Source organism: Nycticebus coucang, chromosome 24 (genome assembly GCF_027406575.1).
Source record: "Nycticebus coucang isolate mNycCou1 chromosome 24, mNycCou1.pri, whole genome shotgun sequence".
Classification (NCBI taxonomy): domain Eukaryota; kingdom Metazoa; phylum Chordata; class Mammalia; order Primates; family Lorisidae; genus Nycticebus; species Nycticebus coucang.
In genome coordinates, this window is record NC_069803.1 from 27,747,485 (window position 1) to 27,772,182 (window position 24,698).

The 24,698-nt window shown below is 44.9% G+C and overlaps 1 protein-coding gene and 1 pseudogene across 2 annotated transcripts in view; one reads left to right on the top strand and one right to left on the bottom strand.

Annotated features, from left to right (window-relative positions):
* The window catches only part of INTS9 (integrator complex subunit 9), an 80,233-nt gene that overhangs the window by 5,783 nt on the left and 49,752 nt on the right, over nucleotides 1–24,698 (bottom strand). For both annotated transcript variants that reach the window (XM_053578423.1, XM_053578424.1), the window contains exons 7-15: nucleotides 24,326–24,446; nucleotides 23,449–23,583; nucleotides 20,079–20,190; nucleotides 15,817–15,997; nucleotides 12,502–12,562; nucleotides 8,716–8,887; nucleotides 5,406–5,530; nucleotides 3,089–3,256; nucleotides 725–823 (exon numbers count right to left, since the gene is read on the bottom strand). In XM_053578423.1, the coding sequence (XP_053434398.1) occupies nucleotides 725–823; nucleotides 3,089–3,256; nucleotides 5,406–5,530; nucleotides 8,716–8,887; nucleotides 12,502–12,562; nucleotides 15,817–15,997; nucleotides 20,079–20,190; nucleotides 23,449–23,583; nucleotides 24,326–24,446 (1,174 nt within the window). The remainder of the gene's footprint in view (nucleotides 1–724; nucleotides 824–3,088; nucleotides 3,257–5,405; nucleotides 5,531–8,715; nucleotides 8,888–12,501; nucleotides 12,563–15,816; nucleotides 15,998–20,078; nucleotides 20,191–23,448; nucleotides 23,584–24,325; nucleotides 24,447–24,698) is intronic.
* LOC128576596 (uncharacterized) lies at nucleotides 16,472–16,612 on the top strand (annotated as a pseudogene).

A 24,698-nucleotide genomic window follows, 5' to 3' on the forward strand; every position in this document is an offset into this window, starting at 1 on the left:
AGTGGTTCTCAGCCTTCCTACTGCTGTGATGTATTTTCATTGTTACAAGGGGTCACGACCCATAGGTTGAGAACTGCTCTCTAGAGTAAACCAGGCTGGCGCTTGTAGGGTCAGACTCATGGGCAAAACTCTGGCTGTAGAACCTTTGTTGAGAAGTTGCCTCTGAGATGGCAACAGGAGAATCCTGTGAGGACTAAATCAGACAATGCATCTCAAAGACTCGGCACACTTATACACGTTAAGGCAGCAGTCACTTCATACACAGGCACAAATCTGAAAGGGATTCTCTTAATAGCAACGCTGCAAGGCAGCAAGCCCCCTGGGAGTGGGGAGTGCAGTGCCCCGGTGGTCGTGCGCCAGGTTCTGGGGCCTCCACAGCCTCACACAGAGGGCCAGGGACTGTGTCTGCCCCAGCACCAGGCTGGCCCCACAGTGCTCAGGGTGGCTGCTCCACACAGGCTGGTCTACGAGGTACCTGCAGAAGCTCCGCAAGGGGATGGTGCTGAGGAAAATGCAGCCTCAACTCTGGGAAGAGCCGTCTCCTCCCCTTTCTTTGTAGCATGTAGCCAGAGAACCTGTATGACGCACCTTCTTTTGTTTCACACACAGCCCATCATGTGGCCTGGTGTCTAACTACTTTTGGTTTGCAAAGCAATAAGGCTATGGTTCCACAGGCCCTGAGTGTCCCCTGCATTCACACCCAGCCCACCGCCTCCCAGGATACCTGAAGCACGTGCTTGTTATCCTTGGTGTGCAGAACAGCAGAGACGGTTGCCAAGGAGATGCCGGGCTTGATCTCCATGGGCACCAGGGAATCGGCGAGCTAAAAGCAAAGGGCAGGGTTTCAGACAGGCTCCCTCTAGATGAGGGAAGGGGGGGCTGCAGCCTCGCCCTTTCAAGCCAAGTGCAAGGGTGGATCGTGCCCTGGAGAAAGGTCACCATGTCCACCAAGCTTACAGTGTGTGCCCCTGCCCAGCTCGTGGCAAAGGCACCAGTTATCAAGAGACGTGTAAAGCAGAGCCTTTAATGATCACTATTTTCTTTTCATCATTGCGGTCTAAGATGACCAAATAAATTTAAAGCAGAAAACAGGTAAAATTCTTAAATAAAAAATACATCCATGACTCACACCCACTCTCAGAATCACATGCCACGTGCAGCCCTGCTGTCCAGTCTGGCCTTGGGTTTATCCTCAACCTTTCCCCAGGTGACTAGTGTCAGGAAGGAGAGAGACAGAGGTACTTCAGTTCTGCCATTCCTGAAAATCTGACTTCTCCCACAGATAGAACCCCCAGTGACCCCTGAGGGGTCTGTGTGCCCCACCACCTGTGCCTAATCCATGCTTTCTCCTCAGCACGGGGCGTGGCAGGACCTCACTATTCTGACAGACAAGCAGACCTACTCAGCCCGAAGAGGCTGCTCTCTGGGATGCTGAGGAGGGGGGACTATTTCAGCTCAGGAGTTGGAGACCAGCCTAAGCAAGAGTAAGACCTTGTCTCTACAAAAAATACAGAAGTAGCTGGGTATTGTGGCACATGCCTGTAGTCCCAGCTACTGGAGAGGCTGACGCAGGAAGATCGCTTGAGCCCAGGGGTCTGAAGTTGCAGTGAGCTATGACGACGTAAGTGCATGCCAGCCAGGCAACAGAGTGAGGCTCTACCTCAAAAAAAACCAAACAATTAACACGAAAATCCCATCACAAATGAGCAAAAGCAGCAGGTAGCGAGCAGGCAGATAGATTGCTTGAGCTCAGGAGTTCAAAACCAGCCTTAACAAAAGTGAGACATCATCTCTACCAAAAATTACGAAAGGCTAGCTAGGCGTGATGAAGGTTCCCGTAGTCCCAGCTGCTCAGGACACTGAGGCAAGACGACAGCTTAAACCCAAAAGTTTGAGGTTGCTGTGAGCTATGATGCCACAGCATCCCACCCAGGGCAACAGTGAGACTGTCTCAAAAAAAAAATTAGGTCAACTGAAGGAGGCGGTCAGTGATGGAGGTTCTACTCCATACAGCGAGTGTGAAATGCTTGGTGCAGAGCCAGGTCTTACTTTTCTCCCCTGTCCCACACATAATTAGGTTTTCCTTCCCTACACTCTGATCACCCCCTTCACAGGTTGAGTGAGAGGTTTGGGGACAGTATCCACACAGGTGAGACACTCTCCCTGGGCAGCTGTGAGCTAACTCCATTTCCAAGATGACTTTGAGGTGGGCACATGGCAGCTGTGCCAGAACAGAAGCCAGCCCACAACACCTGGCTCAGCTCAGGAGCCTCTAGGGGGAGAGGGGCCTGTTGCTACTCCAGAGGGAAGCTTTCCTGAGAGAACAGGCCTGACACCTCAGATCTCCTGCTTTGAACTTGTAAGGACCAAATAGGATTTATAAAGAAGCTGCAGAGGGTGCACCTTCATCAGGGGAGGAACAAAGATCTTTCAGTAGCAGCAAAACAGAGTAAGAACAGAGTGTTAATAACCTTTTCCTCCCAAACATGCATTTCCCAGGCATTTGGTTAGATTATACTTTTGGGTCTGTTTTCATTGTGCTTTAAAAATGATGAAAATCTCTTATCTATGCATGAAGTGAAATCAGTAGGAAATAATCAGAACAATCCCCAAATCTGAGGAACTATGCTGTGGAACTCGGCTCAGTCTGCTGGCCTGGCAGTTATGTAGGCAGATGCAGATATTAATAGACAGACATCAGAGTAGGAACTTTCTCACTCATCTGGCATATGCTATGTCCTAGAACTGATCACATTCCCTGAGAGCCATCCGTTCCAATCCAGAAAAATATCCAAATGTGGGCGGCGCCTGTGGCTCAAAGGAGTAGGGCGCTGGCCCCATATACTGGAGGTGGCAGGTTCAAACCCAGCCCTGGCCAAAAACTGTAAAAAAAAAAAAAACCCAAACGTATTTAAAAAGCAGGCCTAGGGAAAGCCTTTGCAGTCTCCTAGCAGCAGCCTCCAGGCAAAGTGCAGGGTGGCCAGGTGGCTGCAGGGCCGCGAAGGCAGCTGGGTCTTGCCCATGTCCCCTGTACACCATGCAGCGTATTCTCAGAGCGAGAAGAACAATCAGGAGAGAGAATGCTCACCTCCGGCATGATCTCGATCTTCTCGTACCGACGTCTGAAGGGCAGGGTGAGGACCTCGGCCCGCCGATAGGATGTGGCTGGGGGCTGGCAGTCAATCACAAGGTCTGTCCTGTGGGACTGGGCCGGGGGCGGCTGCGTATACTGCTCAGGACAGACCACGTGCAGGGGCTGAGGAGCCAATAGACGTGGTCAAGGAGCTGAAGCCGTGAAGCAGAGCAGCTGGCCGCCTCCAGGCCACTGTGAGCACTCTCCCCCAAACCAGCCAGCCGGGCAGAGGGGAGGGGATGGGTAGAACAGACAGCTCAGGGAAACCCCTCCTGCCAGCTGCCTGGGTGAAGGAGGGATGGACTGGCTCAGTCTGCATGGGTCTTTATTTTTTTACTCTACTTCAGTAACTTTCACGGTGACTTCCACACATCTACCCCAAGTAGTCTCTAAGCTCCTGGAGGGCACAGTCACAACATTTACTACACATTAACTGTCACGAGCTCTTAGCAGCAAGAACCGTGATATTCTGTGCTAGCCTGGTGTGTTTCTCCTGGTATCTGTAGGTCACGGGGTATTAGCCACTGTGCATTGGTCAGATCACATGCTGTGTGTGACTGCAAATCAGACGTGGAAAATTTTTTTTTTTTTTTTAAACAAAATGCCTTTTCATTATCTTGAAAGAAAAAAAATTAATAAACCAATGTTTACTTTGGATAAATATCATCCACTTGGAAAGTAATGTTGGCAGCCCACAGGGTCATTAGAGTTTAGACCAAACCACAAACCTCCTGAAGAATAAGGCTTTCCTGCTGCGGTGGGAGAATTACTTGTGACCAGCCTGAGTGAGAATGTGAGCCCATCACTACTAAAAACAGAAAAATTAGCTGGGTATGGTGGCGGGCACCTGTAATCCCAGTGACTTGGGAGGCTGAGGCAGGAGGATCCCTTGAGCCCAGGCTGCCACTGCACTCCAGCCCAGAGGACAGCAAGAGCCTATTTCAAAAAAGAATAAGGCTTTCCAACCAGCTGGACTAGATGGATTTAAAAACTGCACTTGTTCTTGAGGGCTGACACCTTTGTTATTCAAGCTACCTTTTCTTCCTCCTGACCTGGTTAGTATCTTTAGCTTGAAGCCCTCTGACTGCACAGTCCCGGCCAGGACTTCTCCCTCAAGTGGAGACCAGACCTCCTGGTTTCTGAGGCCAGCACACTACAGAAGGGTGAAGCCACACAGCTGGCTGAGGGGCTGGGAATTGAAATTGCTGAGTAATGGAAACACAGGCTCTTTTTCCAGCAGTTGATGAACACAGGGGCATCACCTCTCTCCACACAGCCCTCAAACTGGCAGTCTGCTCTAATCTCACCTTGAGAAAGCCCATATTCTTTCTTTGTAGGGCAATAAGTTAGTGACCACCAGAATCCATTCTCCCAGCATTCCTGAGCTTCTCCAGCTTTCCTGTTTCTTGTTAACCCTGCCTTAGAGTTTAGCAAAAGGGCCTCTCATCTGAGGTCAAAGATTCTGTGCAGAGGAGGAACGAGAACTTTGGACTTGGCCACGATGAACAGCACCAGTCACACCTGCTGCGGGGCAGGGAGGGCTGGGCTGGAGGCACCGCTGCAGCTGCTGCAGACACTGAGGGAACGGGACAGGGTCATTTACCTCTCTCACTTGTTCTAAGCTGCCTTCCCTGCCATTTCCAATTAGCCTCCCTAGTCCCAGTTGCCAGAACACTTCCCAGGAACGCTGTGACTGACCTGGCACAGTGCTCCGTGTCCCTGCTTCCCCTGTACAGAATCCTCCCCTAACCCACATTTCCCCAACTACGCCTTCCCTTTCTATAGGGCAGAAAATGCAAAATGAAACAAAATGAACAAAATCTGCAACCAAACCAAATTAAAAACAAAACAGCATTGCTTGTCATACACTAGCTCAATACGTTTTCATTAAATTACCTTCCTTCCAGCTTGTGGAGTATGTTTTTAGAATGACTATTTGGGGGTGTGCTGGGGGAGTTCAGTGGGTTTTAAGTGGACACAATCCTCATAAAAACTACTAGACTGAGGGCGGCGCCTGTGGCTCAAAGGGATAGGGCACCAGTCCCATATGCTGGAGGTGGTGGGTTCGAACCCAGCCTTGGCCAAAAACCACACACACACACACACAAAAAACTACTAGACTGTTTTCTCTCCCTTCTACTTTTGAGTTTTTTAGAATGGAAATTTCTTTCAGGGTGGAAAGACCATTCCTTTGAACCAGCGTTATGTCCCAGTCAACTGTAGGCAGATAACAGCCCCCCGCCCCCCGACGAGCAGACACCCCCTTTGTTACCTGCACTTCTTTAAGCAGCTTGGACACCTGGATGAAGTTCAGCCTCGTGTCAATGGGGCAGTATACGCACTTCATGGCCAGCGGCTGGTAGGGAGCCAGCGCCTCCAGGTAGGAGAAGTCCGGTTCTAAGGAAGGTCCAGAAAAGAGATTTTAGAATGAAGGCAACAGAGGAGCTGCCGAGTGAGGTGTCTGGGCAGGGGGTTAGGAGATGAGCCAGGAAGGACGGCATGCAGGTGACAGGAGTCACCGAGTCCTGATTAAGGCAGGGGAGAGGCTGGCATGGCCCACGTGTGATGGATTTGGAATGGGAGGATGGGTGGGGGCTTAAAGGTTCAAGACAGAACAGAGGCAGATGAGATAAATGAGGGATAAATAAGTAAATGGGTGAAAGGGAAAGCTCTTCTTTCTAACAAAAAGCCAACTAATAAATGTAAAAAGGAGATGAAATAAAAAAAATCAACATCCGGCAATCATCACAGTAATGATTTATTCAGACTAGAATCATGAATAAATGCTAATTTGGTAAAAATTTAAGAACAGGATATATAGAAAGTATTAGAGTGACCCCCACAAGATACGGCAACTGCACAGTGGAAAGACCTGACACAGACTAAGAAAGCTGGAGTGGGCTCGGCTAAGGCGCCAGCCACGTACACCTGAGCTGGCGGGTTTTAATCCAGCCTGGGCCCGCCAAACAACAATGATGGCCGCAACCAAAAGATAGCCAGGCGTTGAGATGGGCGCCTGTAGTCCCAACTACTTGGGAGGTGGAGGCAGGAGAATCGCTTGAGCCCAGGAGTTGGAGGTTGCTGTGAGCTGTGATGCCACAGCACTCTACCCAGGGCGACAGCTTAAGGCTCTGTCTCAAAAAAAAAAAAAAAAGCTGGAGTGGCTGGGCATGGTGGCTTACCCAGTGATCCCAGCTGAAGTGGGTGGAGGGTGCCATGACTTACCCTGTGATCCCAGCTGAGGTGGGTAGATTGCCTGAGCAAGAGCAAGACCCTGTCTCCACAAAAAATAGAAAAAACAGCCAGGCGAATCACTTGAGCCCAAGAGTTTGAAGTTGCTGTGAGCTATGACGCCACAGCATTCTCCCCAGGGCAGTGGAATGAGACTGTCTCTGCCTCTCACCTCCCCCCAAAAAAGCCAAGAATCGCATGCTCAGGGTTAACGCCCAGGTGTAAGACAGCAACATCCGGACATCCACCTGCCAGGAGGCACCCAGCAGACAAAAGCACAGCCTTCACCCTGTAGGGACAGATGTTTCTGCTGAGATTACTACACTGCGCCTCCTGGCTGGGGACCATCCCCACCACGTGCTCAGTCTTTCTCAAGGGCTGCTGCCCCAAAGGACGCTGTCCACCCTGGGCCAAAAAAGCTGGCTCAGTCCTGATGTGATAAAGGACACTTGGATTCCCAGCAGTCTGTGCCCAGTGAGGGTGGACCCCTGGTCTAGGCTCACCCGGCACAGTGACCTTTCCAGTGTCTTTGGTACAATTGATAGAGCTGCAGATGTGTAAGTTACCATCCCTAGGGAGAGCGCTTTGCTAAGAATACCCACACCCCCACTATAAGACGTGGGCAGGCTCCCCAGCAGGGGATACGGACTCTATCTGCATGTGTTTGGTAGTCACAGTACAATAAAAAAGATGGCCCCAAACTTTACCCTGACACAAGTGGACATCAGAGAGGACAAAACCGCTGAAGGCCAACAAACTGGTTTGAAAGCAAACTCACTTCACAGCGTTGTCAAGGGCAATAACAGAGCCCTGGTTTCTTCTTAGCTAAAGGAAAATGTCTATTAGAGCCAACATTCTGACTGTGCCTGTGCAAATGCTGTCCCTACTGTTGCATCAGAGGCACAGCTCATCCAAAGGAGAGAGGAGCCTCAGTCCTGCTCCCCACAGTGCTCTCTGGACGCCATCCTGATCAGAACACTCCTGCTGGTGTGAAGCTCTGAGTACTGAGAATCAATGTCTTGTCCCCACTTCCTCTGCCTTTGGCCCAAAGGAGGCCCAAGAAGAAAAGAGCAGCCCCTGACGACTGGGAAGTCTCCTTACATCTCTGCTCGTCTGTGTTGTTGGTGGGAGCTGGTCCAGCACCCACAGCAGGGCCACAGTGTCCCCCTCTTGTGCACACACGACATCAGAGGGCACCAACATTAGATAAGGCCACTTGGTAGCCATGACAGATCCAGCCAAAAGAAGACCTCCTGTAATCAGGCCTCAGGACCAAACACAAGCCTGTTCTAACCACAAAATGAGCAAATGCTGCCCTGTCCTGGCTCCACTGTGTGCTCTAGATAGAATCAGAAGACATCTAATGGTGAATTACACCGCACCTGACAGCAGCCGATGGGGAGTGATGTCTCATGTTCTCAGACCACCCCAGATCCTACAAGGAGGTCTTTTCCATCCCATATGCACAGTCCATGTGCGCCTCACAATGACACAAGCCCATCTTTGTTCAACTACAGGTGTGTTCCTGGTGGCCTGTGTGTGGCGCCACTGAGAAGCCTCATAAACACAGGGAAGGGCTGGAGTGTCTCTGACTCCAGTGCTTTTGGTCTAACTAGAAAATGCTACAGGAGGATGTGGCTGATCCTTCCTCAGCGGGTGCTGCACTCGATGCTGGCACACGGCATTTCACCAGGTGCCCAGAGCAGCCCACGGAGGTGGAGGTGGTTACCCACGGTCCCATTTACAAGCACAGTGTGGCTCATTGGGTGACCCTGCTGATGTTGCAGCAAGTTGGGCCACATTTCAGATCAAGGTTTTTTACTTTATAACTCATTAAGTTTTCTAAAATTTTAGGCTGACTGAGGCTGACCTTAAATTGATAAAATAATGTTATAATTATTGAAGTAAACTGCCTACTTGAGCTAATTGAAGAATCTATTTTTCCCTGATGTATTCATCTCCAGAAGAAGAAATGCAGCCAGAGTAAACTATAATCAAAGGAGAAAGCACCATTTCAGTAAATAATTCCTGGAGAGTAAAACAAAATGAGGCGCAGGAATTACTGTAGTTCTTGAAATGGCTTACAAAATCCTATCAAAATCAGTGCAGAATTCTGTCCCAGGGAAAAACCACAGTAACAGGTCTGAAAGCCTAACCATTTAGTGATCTAACGGTGTACTGTTTCACTCTGACTCTTTCCCCCGTGGTATCTTTATTCTTTGGTACTTACATTAAAACAATGACCCTATGTATGCCTTACCCTAAAATCCTTCCCTGAGCTTCTACCTTGCAGCTACAATCACTAGTGGCCCCAGTAGAAAGGGCGGAGGTTTGTTTATTTTTTTACTTACCTGTGAATATGACAGTGTTGAGACTAGATTTTCCCCAGAGCTCCATGAAGTGGACCACGTCCCCAAACCGGAGGGAAGGGTGCCCTGTGAACACCACACACGGCTGTCTGAAATCATTGCTGAAGTCTCCATGGATGCTGGGGTAATGTTTTAGCTTATTGGTCTGAATGAGCTAGAATACACATAAACCAAAGTATGAAAACACATCAACTATTCAGAACTTACCAACTGTATCAAGCCCCTAATAGCAAATAAGCAAACAGGATTCTCTTTCTTCTGTTCTTAGATCCAGTCCATACTCTCTGGGTCCACCTCGTTGACACATTCTCTGAGAGTTCCCTGGTCCTCCCTTGTCCTCTGGGTCTTTGACATTCTTGAAGAGTACAGGTCAGTTATTTTGTAGACCCTCGGTTGGGTCCGATTGCTATTTCCTCATAGTGAGAGTCAGGTGATGCATTTTGAGCAGCTCTGACCCAGAAACCACAATGTGTTTTCTCAGTGACTCCAGTAAGAGGCACAATCTCAATCAGCCCAGTTACCGGTGATGTTAAAGTTGATCACATGTACGTCAGGTTTGTCCCAACTAAAGTTACTATTTCTCTCTTTGTAATAAGTAAGAATTTTGTGGGCAAACTTTGAGACTATGTGAATATCTAGTTTTTCATAAAATTTTCAACTACTGGTTTTAGCACCTTTTGATGGTAAGTCTTGCCAGAAAATATTATTACTGTGATATTATTCCATGATTCCTTTCTGCGTTAATTATGTGGTGTTCTAGTGTCGGAAGAGTTTCCCCTATCCTTCCTCTACTGCTCTACCTCACTATGGACTCAGGAGTTTCTGCTCTTCGATGGTTGTACGAAGTACTCTGATGCTCCACTGATCTCAGAGGTAGCCTTCTGATAGGGCCCCATCATTTTCTGAGAACACAGCAAGATCTTTTAGCCTTATCTTGTATTTTGAAAAGAGGCCTGGTTCCTATAAAGCAGAGAATGGTATTCAGAAACCAAGATCTGGGAGCTAACTACATTGACTGGCTAGTGAACGTATTTCATTAAGGCCTCTGAGTGGACAGAGCTGGGGGAAGATACGGATATGTGTGTGTGCGTTTACACACACATGCACAAGTGTATTTCTTTCTGTTTCTATTTACAAATATTGAAAATATGAGGTCACACCAATACCACCACAGGATTCATTCTAGTCTTCACTCTTTCCCTACCTTTAACCCCCTGATGAATTTCTTTTCTTTTTTTTTTTTTTTTGTAGAGACAGAGTCTCACTTTATGGTCCTTGGTAGAGTGCTGTGGCCTCACACAGCTCACAGCAACCTCCAACTCCTGGGCTTAAGCGATTCTCTTGCCTCAGCCTCCCAAGTAGCTGGGACTACAGGCGCCCGCCACAACGCCCGGCTATTTTTTGGTTGCAGTTTGGCCGGGGCTGGGTTTGAACCCGCCACCCTCGGTATATGGGGCCGGCGCCTTACCGACTGAGCCACAGGCGCCGCCCCCCTGATGAATTTCTTACACAGTGAACGCAGATGTACGTCACAAAGTGAGACATCACTAGCTCCTCAGAAATCCCTCTGTCCCCTCCAGTCACAACCATCCTACCCCATGCCCAAGATAACCACTATCCCTGCTTCTAATACCATGGCTTAGTTTGCTGTGTTTTTGAACTTTTATATAAATACTATAAAACAACACCTCATCTACTCTTTTATATCTGAATTCTTTCCACTCTTCCATGACATTTATGAAGTTCATCAACACTGTTGCACACAATTGGAGTTTATTCATTCTCATTGATGTAAGGTAACCCACGATGTGAATACACCACAAAATCCATCCTGCTGATGGGCATCTGGGTATATTTCAATATTGTTACCCAGAAGCCTAGATTTCTGTGTATCTTCTGGGTAATATGTCTACGCATTCTGTACATATTTTAGGAACTAAAGTGCTGAGAAACTGAGCATGTTGTTTACTGTTAGCAGATGCTGCCAAACAGTTTTCTAAAGTGGTTAGGCCAATTTAGAAATCCCTTTAATAAAAATGTAACAAAAAATAAGGAGTAACTCCATCATCCCACAGTAGGAGAATCACTGAGTTCATCAGAGGACGCTGATGACAGGCTATGGGATATGGAGCAGCAATTATCAGAACATGAGGTGTGCAGACAAAGGTGCATAATGTACCATGTGGTGCAAAAAACATTGAAAATGAAACTGTACGTTCAGCTGCACAGAAAGAAACACCTATCAGTTGTTTGAGGGAGGGGGAATTTTCTATTTTTTAAGCTGAAATGTTAACTTCATCATTAAAAATTTACATATATAGTTGACATAACTTACTGGAAAGAAAACTTTTAAACTTGGCTTGGCGATGGCAGCGCCTGTGGCTCAAAGGAGTAGGGCACTGGCCTCATATACCAGAGGTGTCAGGTTAACACCCAGCCCTGGCCAAAAAAAAAAAAAACAAAAAACAAAACTTGGCTCAGCACCTGTAGCACAGTGGTTACGGCACCAGCCACATGCCCCAAGGCTGATGGGTTCGAACCCGGCCCGAGCCAGCTAAACAATAATGACAACTGCAACAAAAAATAGCCAGGCGTTGTGGCGGACGCCTGTAGTCCCAGCTACTTGTGAGGCTGAGGCAAGAGAATTGCTTAAGCCCAAAAGTTTAAGGTTGCTGTGAGCTGTGATGCCACTGCACTCTATTAAGGGTAACATAGTGAGACTCCATCTCAAAAGAAAAAAAAAAAAAAGGGATACTTTTAACAATAAATAAATCCATTTTCCACCAGGCATGGTGGCTCACACCTGTAATCCTAGCACTCTGGAAGGCCAAGGTGGATTGCTTGAGCTCAGGAATTCAAGACCAGCCTGAATAAAAGTGAGATCTTGTCTCTACTAATAATAGAAAAACTAAAGGATCGCTTGAGCCCAAGAGTTGGAGGTTGCTGTGAGCTATGATACCACAGCACTCTACCCAGGCTGACAGCTGGAGACTCTTTCTCAAAAAAAAAAAAAAAAAGTAATAAAATAAAAAAAATGAAAAATGAAAAATTCCATTTCCCCAAAAAGATAGTAATAAATTTTAGAATAAAATTCTTTGGTTAAGAGAACAGAGGTAGGCTATGAACTGGGTAAACAGAGTCCAGGTTGAAATACCTAATCTAAAAATCCAAAATCTGAAATGTTCCAGAATTGCAAACTTTTTGAGTGCTGACATGATGCTTACAGGAAACTTCATTCATTGGAGCAATCTGAATTTCAGATTTTTTTTTTTTTTTTTGTAGAGACAGAGTCTCACTGTACCGCCCTTGGTAGAGTGCCGTGGCGTCACACGGCTCACAGCAACCTCCAACTCCTGGGCTTAGGCGATTCTCCTGCCTCAGCCTCCCGAGCAGCTGGGACTACAGGCGCCCGCCACAACGCCCGGCTATTTTTTTGTTGCAGTTTGGCCGGGGCTGGGTTTGAACTTCAGATTTTTGAATTTGGGATGTTCAAGTGCTAAGTGTAATGTAAATATCCCCAAATCTGGAAAAATTCAAAGTCTGAAGCACTTCTGGTCCCAAGTAGTTCAGATAAGGGACACTCTACCTGTGGTGATACAATGTTAATGGGGGCACCTTAAGTTAGACTATGTCACTGCCACCTGACTGCAGGGCAAGGGACACGCAGATCTCCCTGGGGGCAGCTTTTCTCTAATGATCTGCTGTCCTCATCCACATCAAGTTACCTGGATTCTTTCCTTTCCAGACCCCAATAATTCTCGTTCTTACCTCTGCATGCGGGAAAGGCGGCTCTGGGAGATACACCTTACTCTGCTTGTTGTGACACAGCCTGGTGAAGAGGAAACAGAGCAGCGGGTTAGAAGGGTACACTGTGGCGTTTGCTGCCACCTACTGGCGACAGTGAAAATAACTAAATACTGAAATTTATCTAAACTTCCTGCCAACGAATTTCACTGTGAATAAAAGCCAGGATCTATAGAACCTTCAGGACACAAACATCTTATGGGCAACTTTGTTTTTAACCTTTAGAATTTCTCAATACATTTTTTATTTAAAAAAGTATAATATACTTTTGAAATAATTTTAGATTTAAAGTTGCAAAGGAAGTAACAGCATCCCCACTTACCCTTCACCTTGTGTCCCCAATGTAAACATCCTACGTAACTGTGGTACATTGTCCAAACTAAGAAATTAGTATCAGTGCACTACAATTAACTGAACTCTAGACTTCACTGGATTTCACCAGCTTTTCCACTCATGTTCACTTCCAGGATCCAATCCAAGACAGCACATTTTGCATTTCTTCATGATCGACGTTAAGGAGAAGTGCTCTTCCAGAGCACGCCCTTCTGTCCCTGGGCAGCACTGCTACTTCCAATGGCAAGTAACTGGGGGTCTTGGTTTACAGAACCTTAGGTAATCTATGTTCTAGGTAATCGATGTTCTAGGTAATCTATGCTCTAGGTAATCTATGTTCTAGGTAATCTATGTTTTTTCCTTGTCAGTCGTGACTTTAAAATACAGAGAGGCCTGGATAAAGCAAATGTGGCCAAAAGCTTACAACTTGATAAATCCGTATGTGTGAGTGTTCTATAGATTTGGCCTTTTTTAAAAACAGGAAAAAATATTCATAGTGGTGTACATTTGTTAGTGTGTACTTCTGGGACGTTTATCCCATGATATGAAAGCACTGAGACAGTTCCAATAGACACAACTTTTTTGGGGGGAGTTCAGGACTTGAGGGCTTGGATTTTGTATTAACAATACAGTATATATCTAATTTTTCCTACCCTTAGTTTCCTTTAATTTTAATTTAAAAAACATTACTTTATATCCTTTTTGGAAGAAGATATAAATATGGAAGCAAGATGTTTTTTGTCACCTTATAAAATCTAAATAGACACTAGTTCTGTATTTCCAGCCCAGGAAGAAAGACAAATATAAGAGCTTACTTCAAAGTTACTTAGATTGTTCCAAAGGCCATTATGCCACCTCCATTAGACAGGAGAGATCAGGGATACAGAGCAGATGACAGTGTGATTGGAGACGGTGACGCCCACCTACGTATAAGTGCCTGCGGCCCGTTCAGATAAACAGATCCTTCACGCTCTCTTCTGGAATCCTTGTGTAGGGCAGGGAGAGAGAGGCTAAAGGAGCGGATGAGAATTTGCTTCCTCTGGAGCTGGAGTTTAACAGGGTATCTGCATTTTCCGGGTTATCAGGAAGAGTGAGGAATAAGACCTTCCTGCTCCCTGACAGCCACAGGGAGAATACGTGTGCCAGCTTTCTCTTATTCTTCCAATTTCAACTGTTCCTCCTCCCTCTTTTCCCTCTTCCTATTTTAACTCTTCCTCCTCCCTCTTTCTCTTCCTTCTCCTTAATACTTTTTCTCTACCCTCCTGAAACTACTTAGATAGAGTTCCATCCTTGACCCACTGCTGTCCTGACCCTCCTGAGTCCTCTCTGCAGGCAATCCCACCCATTCTTATGGCTTCACCCATAGCAAGGCTGAGGACACCTCCACCTTGACTTGGGCCCTCTGGCTTGCTAACGCTTCACCCGCACCCTCCCTCGGGCAGCACCACAACCAAACCAAACCAAGCCAACCACTTTTGCTGCAGGAATCTGCTCTTCTTTTGTAGAACCTCTGACTATATTGTTTGGGGCCAACACCATCTCCCGCTCTAGGGGTATCCATTTTGACTGCTGCCTTTTCTGTGTGAAATAACCCAAGTTCTGTCAGCTCTATTTCCTAATCACCTCTTAAATCGGTTCCTCCCTCACATTTCTCCAGAATAACATAGATTGAAGACTACCTCTCTTAGCCTTTGCAGAGACTCTTTCCTTATACCGAAGTTTCACTTCCCTTCTACCCCCAATTTCACATTAACTGCAAAAGGCTCTATATAAAATACAACAGTGGGGGCAGCATAATACTGAGATATGTTGCATGAGAATGACGTACAAGTTGCTTTTTAATTAGAAACTCAGTATATGATACACCCATCTGGCTATCACACTATTAAAAGTGCTCATATCCTCTGTGTCGCACAGCCTCAAAACGCTCGGAAGCACCATTCTAAGGCATCATTAGGTACACTGTAAAAGTTAAGTTAATCTACCCCTCCCCCCATTTTTGGCCAGGGGAGTTAGGAATCTAACTCAAACATGTATCTAAATAATCCTAAAAAGATTTACTGATTTCATATTCCTCAATATTTTGCTAATCTTAGGGTCTGACCCAACGGTTTCCTGCAGTTAGAAAATATAATTTTATCAGCTGGGCGTGGTGGCTCATGCCTATAATCCTAGCACTCTGGGAGGCTGGGGCAGGTGGATTGCTTGAGCTCAGAAGTTTGAGACCAGCCTGAGCGAGAGTGAGCCTCTGTGTCTACTAAAAATAGAAAGAAAAATAAAACTAGCCAGGTGTTGTGGTGGGCGCCTATAGTACCGTCTACTCAGAAGGCTGAAGCAGGAGGATCACTTAAACTCATGTGTTTGAAGTTGCTATAAGCTATGATGCCATGGCACTTTACCTAGGCTGACAGAGTAAGACTGTCTCCAAAAAGAAAAAAATTGTTACTGAAGTGAAAAAAAATCTAGTTTTCCTTATTAGATTTGATGTTATACATTTCATACAATGTGAAATTAAGCTCAACTTTTTCTTTTTGTAGGTGCTGGACTCACTTTATTTATTTATTTTTTAATTAATATTAAATCATAGCTGTGTACATTAATGCGATCATGGGGCACCAGCTCAACTTTTTCGTACCTGTTCTAAGTCACTTCACTTTGTAACAGGTAGAGGGGGCAGGTGAGAAGGTAAGTGTAAGTTTTTGCTGCCAAATTTTAAAGTAACGGCCATGTGAAGTCGGCCTTACATCCCGCCCTCCTTGATAACTATTCTTCTAAACTCTAGCAATGGAAAAGACTTGGCTTTTAGTAATATGATCTTATCACAGACAAAGAAAAACAACAAAATGAAAGTTTAATAGTAATGTGAGAAACAAACCAGATTATTTTTGTTTTTACACTTCAATATCCTGAATCAAATAGAATTCATAGAGAAAAACCCTGACATACCACTCAGCAAAAATCTGGGAAAACTCCAGGGAACTGTTGGCCACGGGAGAGATGAAGTACAGGGGCACGCTGGAGAGCCCGGCTGAGTCACTGTACTGATAGAGGCACTCGAGCAGGTCGTAGACCACCCCGGACGGGTAGCAGGGCACCAGCACGTTTCCCCCATTCCGGACTGTCAGGGCTGGAAAAGTGGAAGCCAGAAGGGGGAAAAACAGTATCAAAAGAACAGCGTTATAAAGGTAGAATATAACTCTTCATATAATGTTTGTATTTCTTTTGCTTTCCTACTTCTTTTTTTTTGCAGTTTTTGGCCAGGGCCAGCCTTGAACCCACCACCTCTGGCATATGGGGCCGGCCCCCCCACTTTTGAGTCACAGGTGCCGCCCTTCCTACTTCTGTTTTTATAATTCACTTTTAAAATAAACTGCTTCTTTTGAAGAACACAGCAAGGGAACTGTAGAGACTGACACCTAATCTTGGTCCCTGGGAATAGTGTGCAAATAAGGGTTTGGGTCTTAAAAGTTACCAACAGCAGCTGAGCTTCCATGTTAGGAGACAGAAAGGTGTCAGGCCTAGGCTACAATGGGCAAATACCAGTTAATTCCTGGCAAATTTCTGGACAGCAAGCTTTCAAAAAAAGAAGTAAGTCTACTGCAAGCAACACTCTGTGGCAGATGATCAGAACTATCTGACACAATTTGAGCTTGCTATAGCAAGAAAGTCTTGCTATATGTAACGGCTTGTCTCAGGGTGTTCTCCCTTCCCTGAGACAAGCCGTTACATAGACTTATACAATGGAAAAAAAAAAAAAAAAAAAAAAGAAGTAAGTCTAGTTCACTCCCAAGACAGATAGAAAAGTACTAATTAATTTCTTGCTTCCAGTTCACTCCAAATTTCTTGCTTGGCTAACTCCCTGGGAAACAGACCGGGCGGTACCAACTGTACCTGGACTTTTAAACAATACCAGGTAGGGAAAGTACTGAAACTAAGATGTATGGGGGGGAAATATTGAAACTAAGATATATGGGGGGGAAGTACTGAAACTAAGATGTATAGGGGGATAATATTAAAACAAAATGGGGTGGTGCTTGTGGCTCAGTGAGTAGGGCGCCGTCCCCATATACCGAGGGTGCGGGTTCGAACCCAGCCCCGGCCGAACTGCAACCAAAAAATAGCTGGGCATTGTGGCGGGCGCCTGTAGTCTCAGCTGCTTGGGAGGCTGAGGCAGGAGAATCGTGGAAGCCCAAGAGCTGGAGGTTGCTGTGAGCCCTGTGACATCATGGCACTCTACTGAGGGCAGTAAAGTGAGATCTCTGTCTCTACAAAAACAAAAAAACAAAAAAAAAACAAAACCAAAACCAAATGTATGGCTAACTAACTGCAAAATTCTGCTTCTGTACAACACTTGCTCACTACCTTACCCAGATACCCCTGGACAGCCAGCGTGCCAACCAGGATGCAGACCAAGCCTTAAAAACCCAACCCCTTAAGCACTCGGGGCTGCTCTCAGAAACCGCATGTTGGGACACTGAGGCAGTCGCCGGCTGGCTCTTCAGTAAAAGGACTCCTCTTTAAATTTAACTTGTTTGGCACTGTGGTCTTTGTGGAACTCCTGGGCACAATATCAGGACAGAACCTCCCAGCTCCTTCTCTTTTAGGATCCAGCTCACAGTTTGCTAGTTTTGTAACAGGCTAAGTTTTTCTACTTGACTCATTTTAGTGTTTCTTCCTTTCATTAGCCTGTGTAAGAAAATCTTCCATATTTTTAAAATAATTATTAAATGAGGAATTGTAACCCATGGTTTTTAATCATATTAGAAGTTATGACTGGCTCAAAAAAAAAAAAAAAAAAAAAAGCCAAAGTACCAATTTAAGTTTGCATAGTTTCCAAAACAAACTGATACAGTGGATTTTGGCAAAGAATCTGAAGTCTTTGACATCTCCTGCTCCTCTGTTCCCAACTCTCACGTACAGGTTCATCTGATGCTGTAACTTGAGTACTGGTGGACTTGCTATTTCTGGCGTATGGTACAGAGGAAAATATCAATTATCAGTATCACTGGTTTTGGCTTAAAAGCCTGGTTCAAGTAGTAAGTCACTACTACCTTGCTGGGCCTCAGTTTCCTCATTTATCATATGAGCAGGATGAATGAGGTCTGTAATTTTTAAGCTTTAGTTTGTATGAAAATTACCAGAGAACATGCTGAAACTGCAGCTTTTCTTTTGGGTCTCTCCTCTCCCCAGGGAGTCTGACTTACTAGGTCTGTGGGAAGGCCCTCAAATTTGCATTTTTTTTTTTTTTTTTTTGAGACAGACTGTCACCCTGGGTAGAGGGCTGTGGCATCATAGCTCACAGCAACCTCCAACTCCTGGGCTCAAGCAATTCTCCTGCCTCTGCCTCCCAAGTAGCTGAGACTACAGGCGCCCGCCACAACGCCCAGCTATTTTTTGGTTGCAGCTGTCATTATTGTTTGGTAGGCCCAGGCTAGATTCAAACCCGCCAGCTCAGGTGTATGTGGCTGGCGTCTTAGCAGCTTGAGCCACAGGCGCTGAACTTCAAATTTGCATTTTTAAGAAGCAGTTTCATAAATCTTGAGGCCCATGGTTAATGGACTCTACTTTGAGACACAGATTTGATGAAAGGTGGCTTTCAAACCCAAAGTTCTTCAAGTCTATGATTCTAGATTGTAGTTAAACATACAAACCAAAGATTTTACCTGAGATTAGTTCAATACTTTTCCCAAGGTAAAAATAATGACCTTTGTGGGCGGCGCCTGTGGCTCAGTCGGTAGGGCGCTGGCCCCATATACCGAGGGTGATGGGTTCAAGCCCGGCCCGGGCTGAACTGCAACCAAAAAATAGCCGGGCGTTGTGGCGGGCGCCTGTAGTCCCAGCTACTTGGGAGGCTGAGACAAGAGAATCGCTTAGGCCCAGGAGTTGGAGGTTGCTGTGAGCTGTGTGAGGCCACGGCACTCTACCGAGGGCCATAAGGTGAGACTCTGTCTCTACAAAAACAAAAAAACAAAAAAACAAAAACAAAAAAAAACAAATGACCTTTGACTTAATATAAGCAAAGAACAAAAACTGACTATGATTATTAGCATGGCTAAGTGAAATTTCAAAGGACAGTGCCTTCCATGTAAATATACGAAGATGACTATTTCTCTTTCCTCGAGCAGAGGTAATACTTTAAGTTGCTAGAGGTGAAGGTCTGAGCTTATTAACTCCACTTTGGTAAACTGTTATGAACTGAATGTCTGTGTTCCCCACAAATTCATATGTTGTAACCTTAACCCCCAATGTGATGATATTAGAGGTAGGAACCTTGGAGAGAGAATTTGGGTTAATGAGGCCATGTGGGTGGGGCCACGATAATGGAATCCGTGCCCTTGCAGGAAGGAGGAGGTGACAGGAGAATGTTTCCTCTCTTCATGGGAGGACTCAGCCAGAAAGGTGGCCACCTCCACGCAGGAAGAAGAAAACGACCGTGGTGGATTCTGATCTTAAGACTTCCCAGTCTCTGGGTGGCACCTGTGGCTCAAAGGGGTAGGGCACTGGCCTCATATGCCAGAGGTGGTGGGTTCAAACCTCAGCCTCTGCCAAAAAACTGCAAAAAAAAAAAAAAAAAGACTTCCCAGTCTCCAGAACTGTGGGGTTTTGTATGGCAGCCCAAGCAGACTAAGATAGGAACCAAAATATTTTCTACAAGGCACGATTTCTAGATTCCACTGATAATTATATCCAAAGGAAAATAAATTTCTTCCAGGTAAAAAAACATCTGCCACCTTAGTCTTTCTCCAAAGGAAACAATCAACCAAATATCAGTGGGGAAAAATATACCTGCTTATTGCATTAATGCTGTGAATTCAAAGTGTAACTGTCATTTCTCTGCTAGATGCAATTCTTGCCTCCTTTTGTAATTACTACCCTGCAAACTACCTCCCCACTCCAATTCCACCAAAAAGCAAGGGGAGTAAATAAACACCCTCTGTGGGAAGATGCTGAGTGTTTATTGTACAGAAATACTATAGATTCTACTTTATAGCCCTTCTTACTGAAGCTTTAGGTCACCTTAGAATTGCTCTTATTGATGACAGGAGGCTCAGAAGGGTGGGCAGAAACGGTGGAAGTAAATTGGAAAGTGGGGAGAAATCCCTCACAAGGGGTCCCTGTGAAGGGAGGAGAAAAGTACTACAGGAGCAAGGTATTGAAAAATAAATTCAAGATGTAGCATCCAACCAAGATAGGAGGTAGTTACAGACCTAGGTTGCTGCAGAACTCTCCCACCATGCCGTCTGGGTTTGCAGTGGGAATCTGTGTAAGCCCTGTCAGAACAAGAACATCACTATTTTTCAAAGAAGCTTGGTCCATGGGCTGAAAAACAACAGAGACGTATGCTTAGTAATTTAAAAAGGCATGTGATCTATAAATAGTTAAGGGACATAAAAATATAATATTGGTCTATATCCAACCCCTCACCAGGTTCTCTTATCTTGTGTAATGAAAAGTCACTGATCAGCGGCTGCCTAAGGGGGTGGAGACTGACAGGCAGAGGTATAAGGAGAGATGAACAGGTTCCATGCTACTAAACCTTGACTGAAGCAGTGATTCTTACATCATATCAAAATTCCTGAGATCATACACTATACATTTTATTATGCATATAATATGGATTTTACTTTAAAGCATCTCAAATTTCTATAATGCTTTATTTTTTCAAAACCTTACATCACACATATCAGTAGCAGTTCTCAAACTTCAGTGTGCACCAGACTCACCTGGACAATGTATTTCACATGGATTGCTGGGCCTACTCCCAGAGTTTCTGAACTCAGGTCTGGGAGAGGCATTTGCATTTTTTTTTTTTTTTTTTTTGAGACAGAGCCTCAAGCTGTTGCTCTGGGTAGAGTGTGGTGGCATCACAGCTCACAGTAACCTCTAACAGCTGGGCCCAAGTGATTCTTCTGCCTCTGCCTCTCAAGTAGCTGGGACTACAGGCACCTGCCACAACGCCCGGCTATTTTTTGGTTGCAGCTGTCATTGTTATATATATATATATATATTTTGAGACTCTCTGTTGCCCTGCATAGTGCTATGGTGTCATAACATCATAGCTCATAGGCTCAAACTCTTAGGCTCAAGAGATCCTCTGGCCTCAGCCTCCTGAGTAGCTGGGATCACAGGCACCTACCACAATGTCCAGCTAGTATTTTCTACTTTTAGTAGAGACAGGGTCTCACTCTTGCTCAGGCTGGTCTTGAACTCCTGAGTTCAAGCAATCTACCTGCCTTGGCCTCCTGGAGCGCCAGGATTACAGGAGGAGAAAAGTACTACAGGAGCAAGGTATTGAAAAATAAATTCAAGATGTAGCATCCAACCAAGATAGGAGGTAGTTACAGACCTAGGTTGCTGCAGAACTCTCCCACCATGCCGTCTGGGTTTGCAGTGGGAATCTGTGAGCTACCGCACCCAGCCTAAACTATATAATTTGATTCTCAAAATAACTTGATCACAGGCAACAGGGTAAGACCCTGTCCGAAAAATCAAATCAAAACGAAACAAAACACACACCCCCGCCTAAATCTGCCAATGTTTTCTTTAACTTGTTTCTCCATTCTTACTGCCTCAGGCTGAATCAAAACTTCATTCCCCCATGCTTATTAGATTATTATAGCAGCCTGTGGTATTCTTCCTATTTAGTGAGGATTCCACTCAAGCAGACCAGAGGTCAGAAAACTTTTCTACAAGGTTTAAAGTAGAACTCTGTCATTACAATGAACACAGAGATAAAAATAATCTATAAACATCTCAGTGTGGCTGTTTTCCAACAAATGATTACTCAGAAAAACACATGGTGGGCCACATTTGGTCCCGAGGCCATAGTTTGCTAACCTCTGCAGTAGACTATTAAGTTTTTTTCAAACCAAAACTTTTCTTATCCCTGCTAATTCAATATAGAATCCAATTATGTGGGTAAAGGAAAATCTAATTTTTTTTTCCTTTTTACATATAACACAGGTTGCCAGCTAGAAATTAGAATTAATTACTTAGGTATGCTGCTCATTACTTTCAAGACCTCATTTTCTCTTTAAATTTATGGACCTTGTAAGAATAATTTACTGGAAGTTACATCAGTACTACTGTAAAGGCTTTGATCTAAGCAGGACAAATTGGAAGAGTTGGCAGCCAAGTCCTCTTTCTGTCTTTTATAGAAGAATATATCAGGAATGATAGAAGCTACCAATAAAAAATTTGATTCAATGAAGTAGATTATGATGACATTGATGGGCTTTTGATTTCAGTAAGCAGGAAGGGCCCAGAATTCTGCTAGCTGCAGGAAAAAAATAGCACCTTATCCCCTCCAGACCTTGAGATGAAAGGTCTGAAAACACAAAGCAGAAGGGCAGCGCAGACACGTCCTCCTGCTCCAGACCAGTGTTCCCTCGCTCCACTAAAACGGGACGGCCCAGCTGCAGAGCTAAGAGAATGCCGGCAAGATGCAGACAGTTTTGAAATCGGGAAAGATAAGAAGAGAAAGGCCCAAGTGATCCAGTTCTAAGTTTCATCCTCTGTTTTATTATGAAGACAATAAAATCTTGGGTTTATGACAATAATAACTAATGGGATCTGGATTTCCACTGGTTATCTATGTAGCCATTCATCAGCTCATCATCTAACGTTCCCACTTCTCCTTATGAACGTGGAGAAATCCAGGATTTATGAAATGAATAAATTATTTACAAATACCTAAAAAGGAATAAACACTACATTATAACAATGTTTATATATTTGGCTTCTTGCCAAATATGACTAATGAATGACTAACTTAAAACCTTCCAATTGTTTCTTCTCCATGTCCCTAAAAAATAAAACCCAAATTCCCCATCACAGCCTACAAAGTCCTCCATGACACAGTGTCTGCTACTCTCTCGGACGTCACTGCTGACGATGTTTAGCACACTGTGATCACAATGGCCTTGTCTGCTCTTCAGAGACGTCCAGCTTGTTCCTGCTTTAGGGGCCCTTCACCTGCCATCTCTTTGTAATACAAACCCTCACAGCTTCACAAGGCTTATTTCTTCAGGTCTCAGTTCAAATGAGATCTTCCCCGAGGCTTTCCCTGGCCATCCAATCTAAACTAGTGTCTGTCACTCCAGAAATAACCCTGTTTCGTTGTTTCCAGGATTTGTATCACAGTCTGAAATGACTTTGTTCATTTATTTATCTTCTGTACACCACCCTGTCCCCTACATCAACTGAACATAAGATCCACGATCAGGGACTTTGCCTGCTGGCCAACACTGAATCCCCAATACCGGAGCACATGACACTTGGCCGTTTAAATATGAAATAGTTAATATCTTTTGAGAAAATGAATGACCTCCTGTGTCCCACATAAGGCTATGGAAGGACTGGGGGATCTCAGGACTCTAGAGGTGACTCTAAAGACAAAAGGGTTCTTTCAGAGAAAACTGCAATCCTAATTGTTAAAACTTGAATGGTCTAACTTTTCTAAAGAGTATTTATAAAAAACAAAATCAGGAAGATTTAAAAATGGCTGACGGTACTCTGGATACATTGTGAGTTTGAGTTAAATAACCAAAAAGCTGAGTTGTTAGAATTTATAATTACCTGGGGGTGTGTGGTGAGCAAGGAGGATCCAGAGACGTAAGATACTTTCTCATAATGAGACTGGATAATCCAGTTGGAGCTTCCAAGGGCATAGCCAGAACTTAGAGGAGTCACCTGGACTGCACCGAAAAGCTCCTAGAAAACAATCACATTGAGATGTGTAATGAGCTTTTAGTGACACAGTGACACTAGTTAAGTCTGCAGGGAAAAACAACTAAAATATCCATCTCAGTTTAAAAACAAATTATTCTCAGTTTAAAAACAAATTATTTTAAAATAAACCAGAAAGTTTAAAAGAAATTATAACAATGGAGCCCAGGTGGCTTTACTTGTCATCACCTGACAGTTTCAGCTCTCTCCGCGTCCCCAAGGCATTCAGGACCCACTCATTAAAAGGCAGAGAGAATATCTTGCCAAGTAGACCAAAGAGTCAAATACTTTGGTTTCCTCTTTCATTTTCCGTTAGATATTAGGTTCTGTGGCTCTGTGCACAGACTAACAGAAGAAATGGGAATGCTTACCATTTAGGTCAGAGCTCAAAAGCCATACTTGCTAAACTGTTTGTCTGTTTCCTATTTCAACTGTCCAAAATCTGTGAAGTTGGGTCCACTGTTCTGATGTGACAAGGATGAGACACCTTTCTCCTGACTCATGACATGCCAGCCAACTGAATGTCAGCTCATGAGGGTGATGGGGCCTTCGGGAAAAGCACCAGTGGGAGGGGGCAGGGAAACAGGACGCTCTGTCTTTTCACCTTATAATAGTAGAAGGCTCTCAGCACCTGACTGGCTTAAAAGGGAACCATAAGGTCCTTCCAATGAACAACAATATGAACTCAAAGTATTCAAGAATCACAAAAAACGATGTTACCACTCACGATTTTCTGAGAATACCCCACCAGCTGGATTTTACTGAGGGCAGAGTTCACCTCTGGCATTGTGTAGCATCTTCTCCAGGTTGACACTTCCACTGCGTCCTTGAGAGGAGAAGGGAGCAGCCTGGAAATGCATCAGGGGAACATTTCTGTTTATTTTTTCTAGGCGAAATTTCTTCACATTCTAGGGCATTCCTTTCTAGTAATCTGTCCATTTAATCTGAGTTCAATTTCCTAGCATGCGTTTATTCAGAGGATTATGATTATTTTTATTTCTGCAAGGTTGGTAGTACTGTTTTCTCTTTAATTTCTGATTCCGATTCAGAAATTTTTTTCTTTGTCTAATAAAGGTTTGTCGATTTTGCTGATCTTTAAA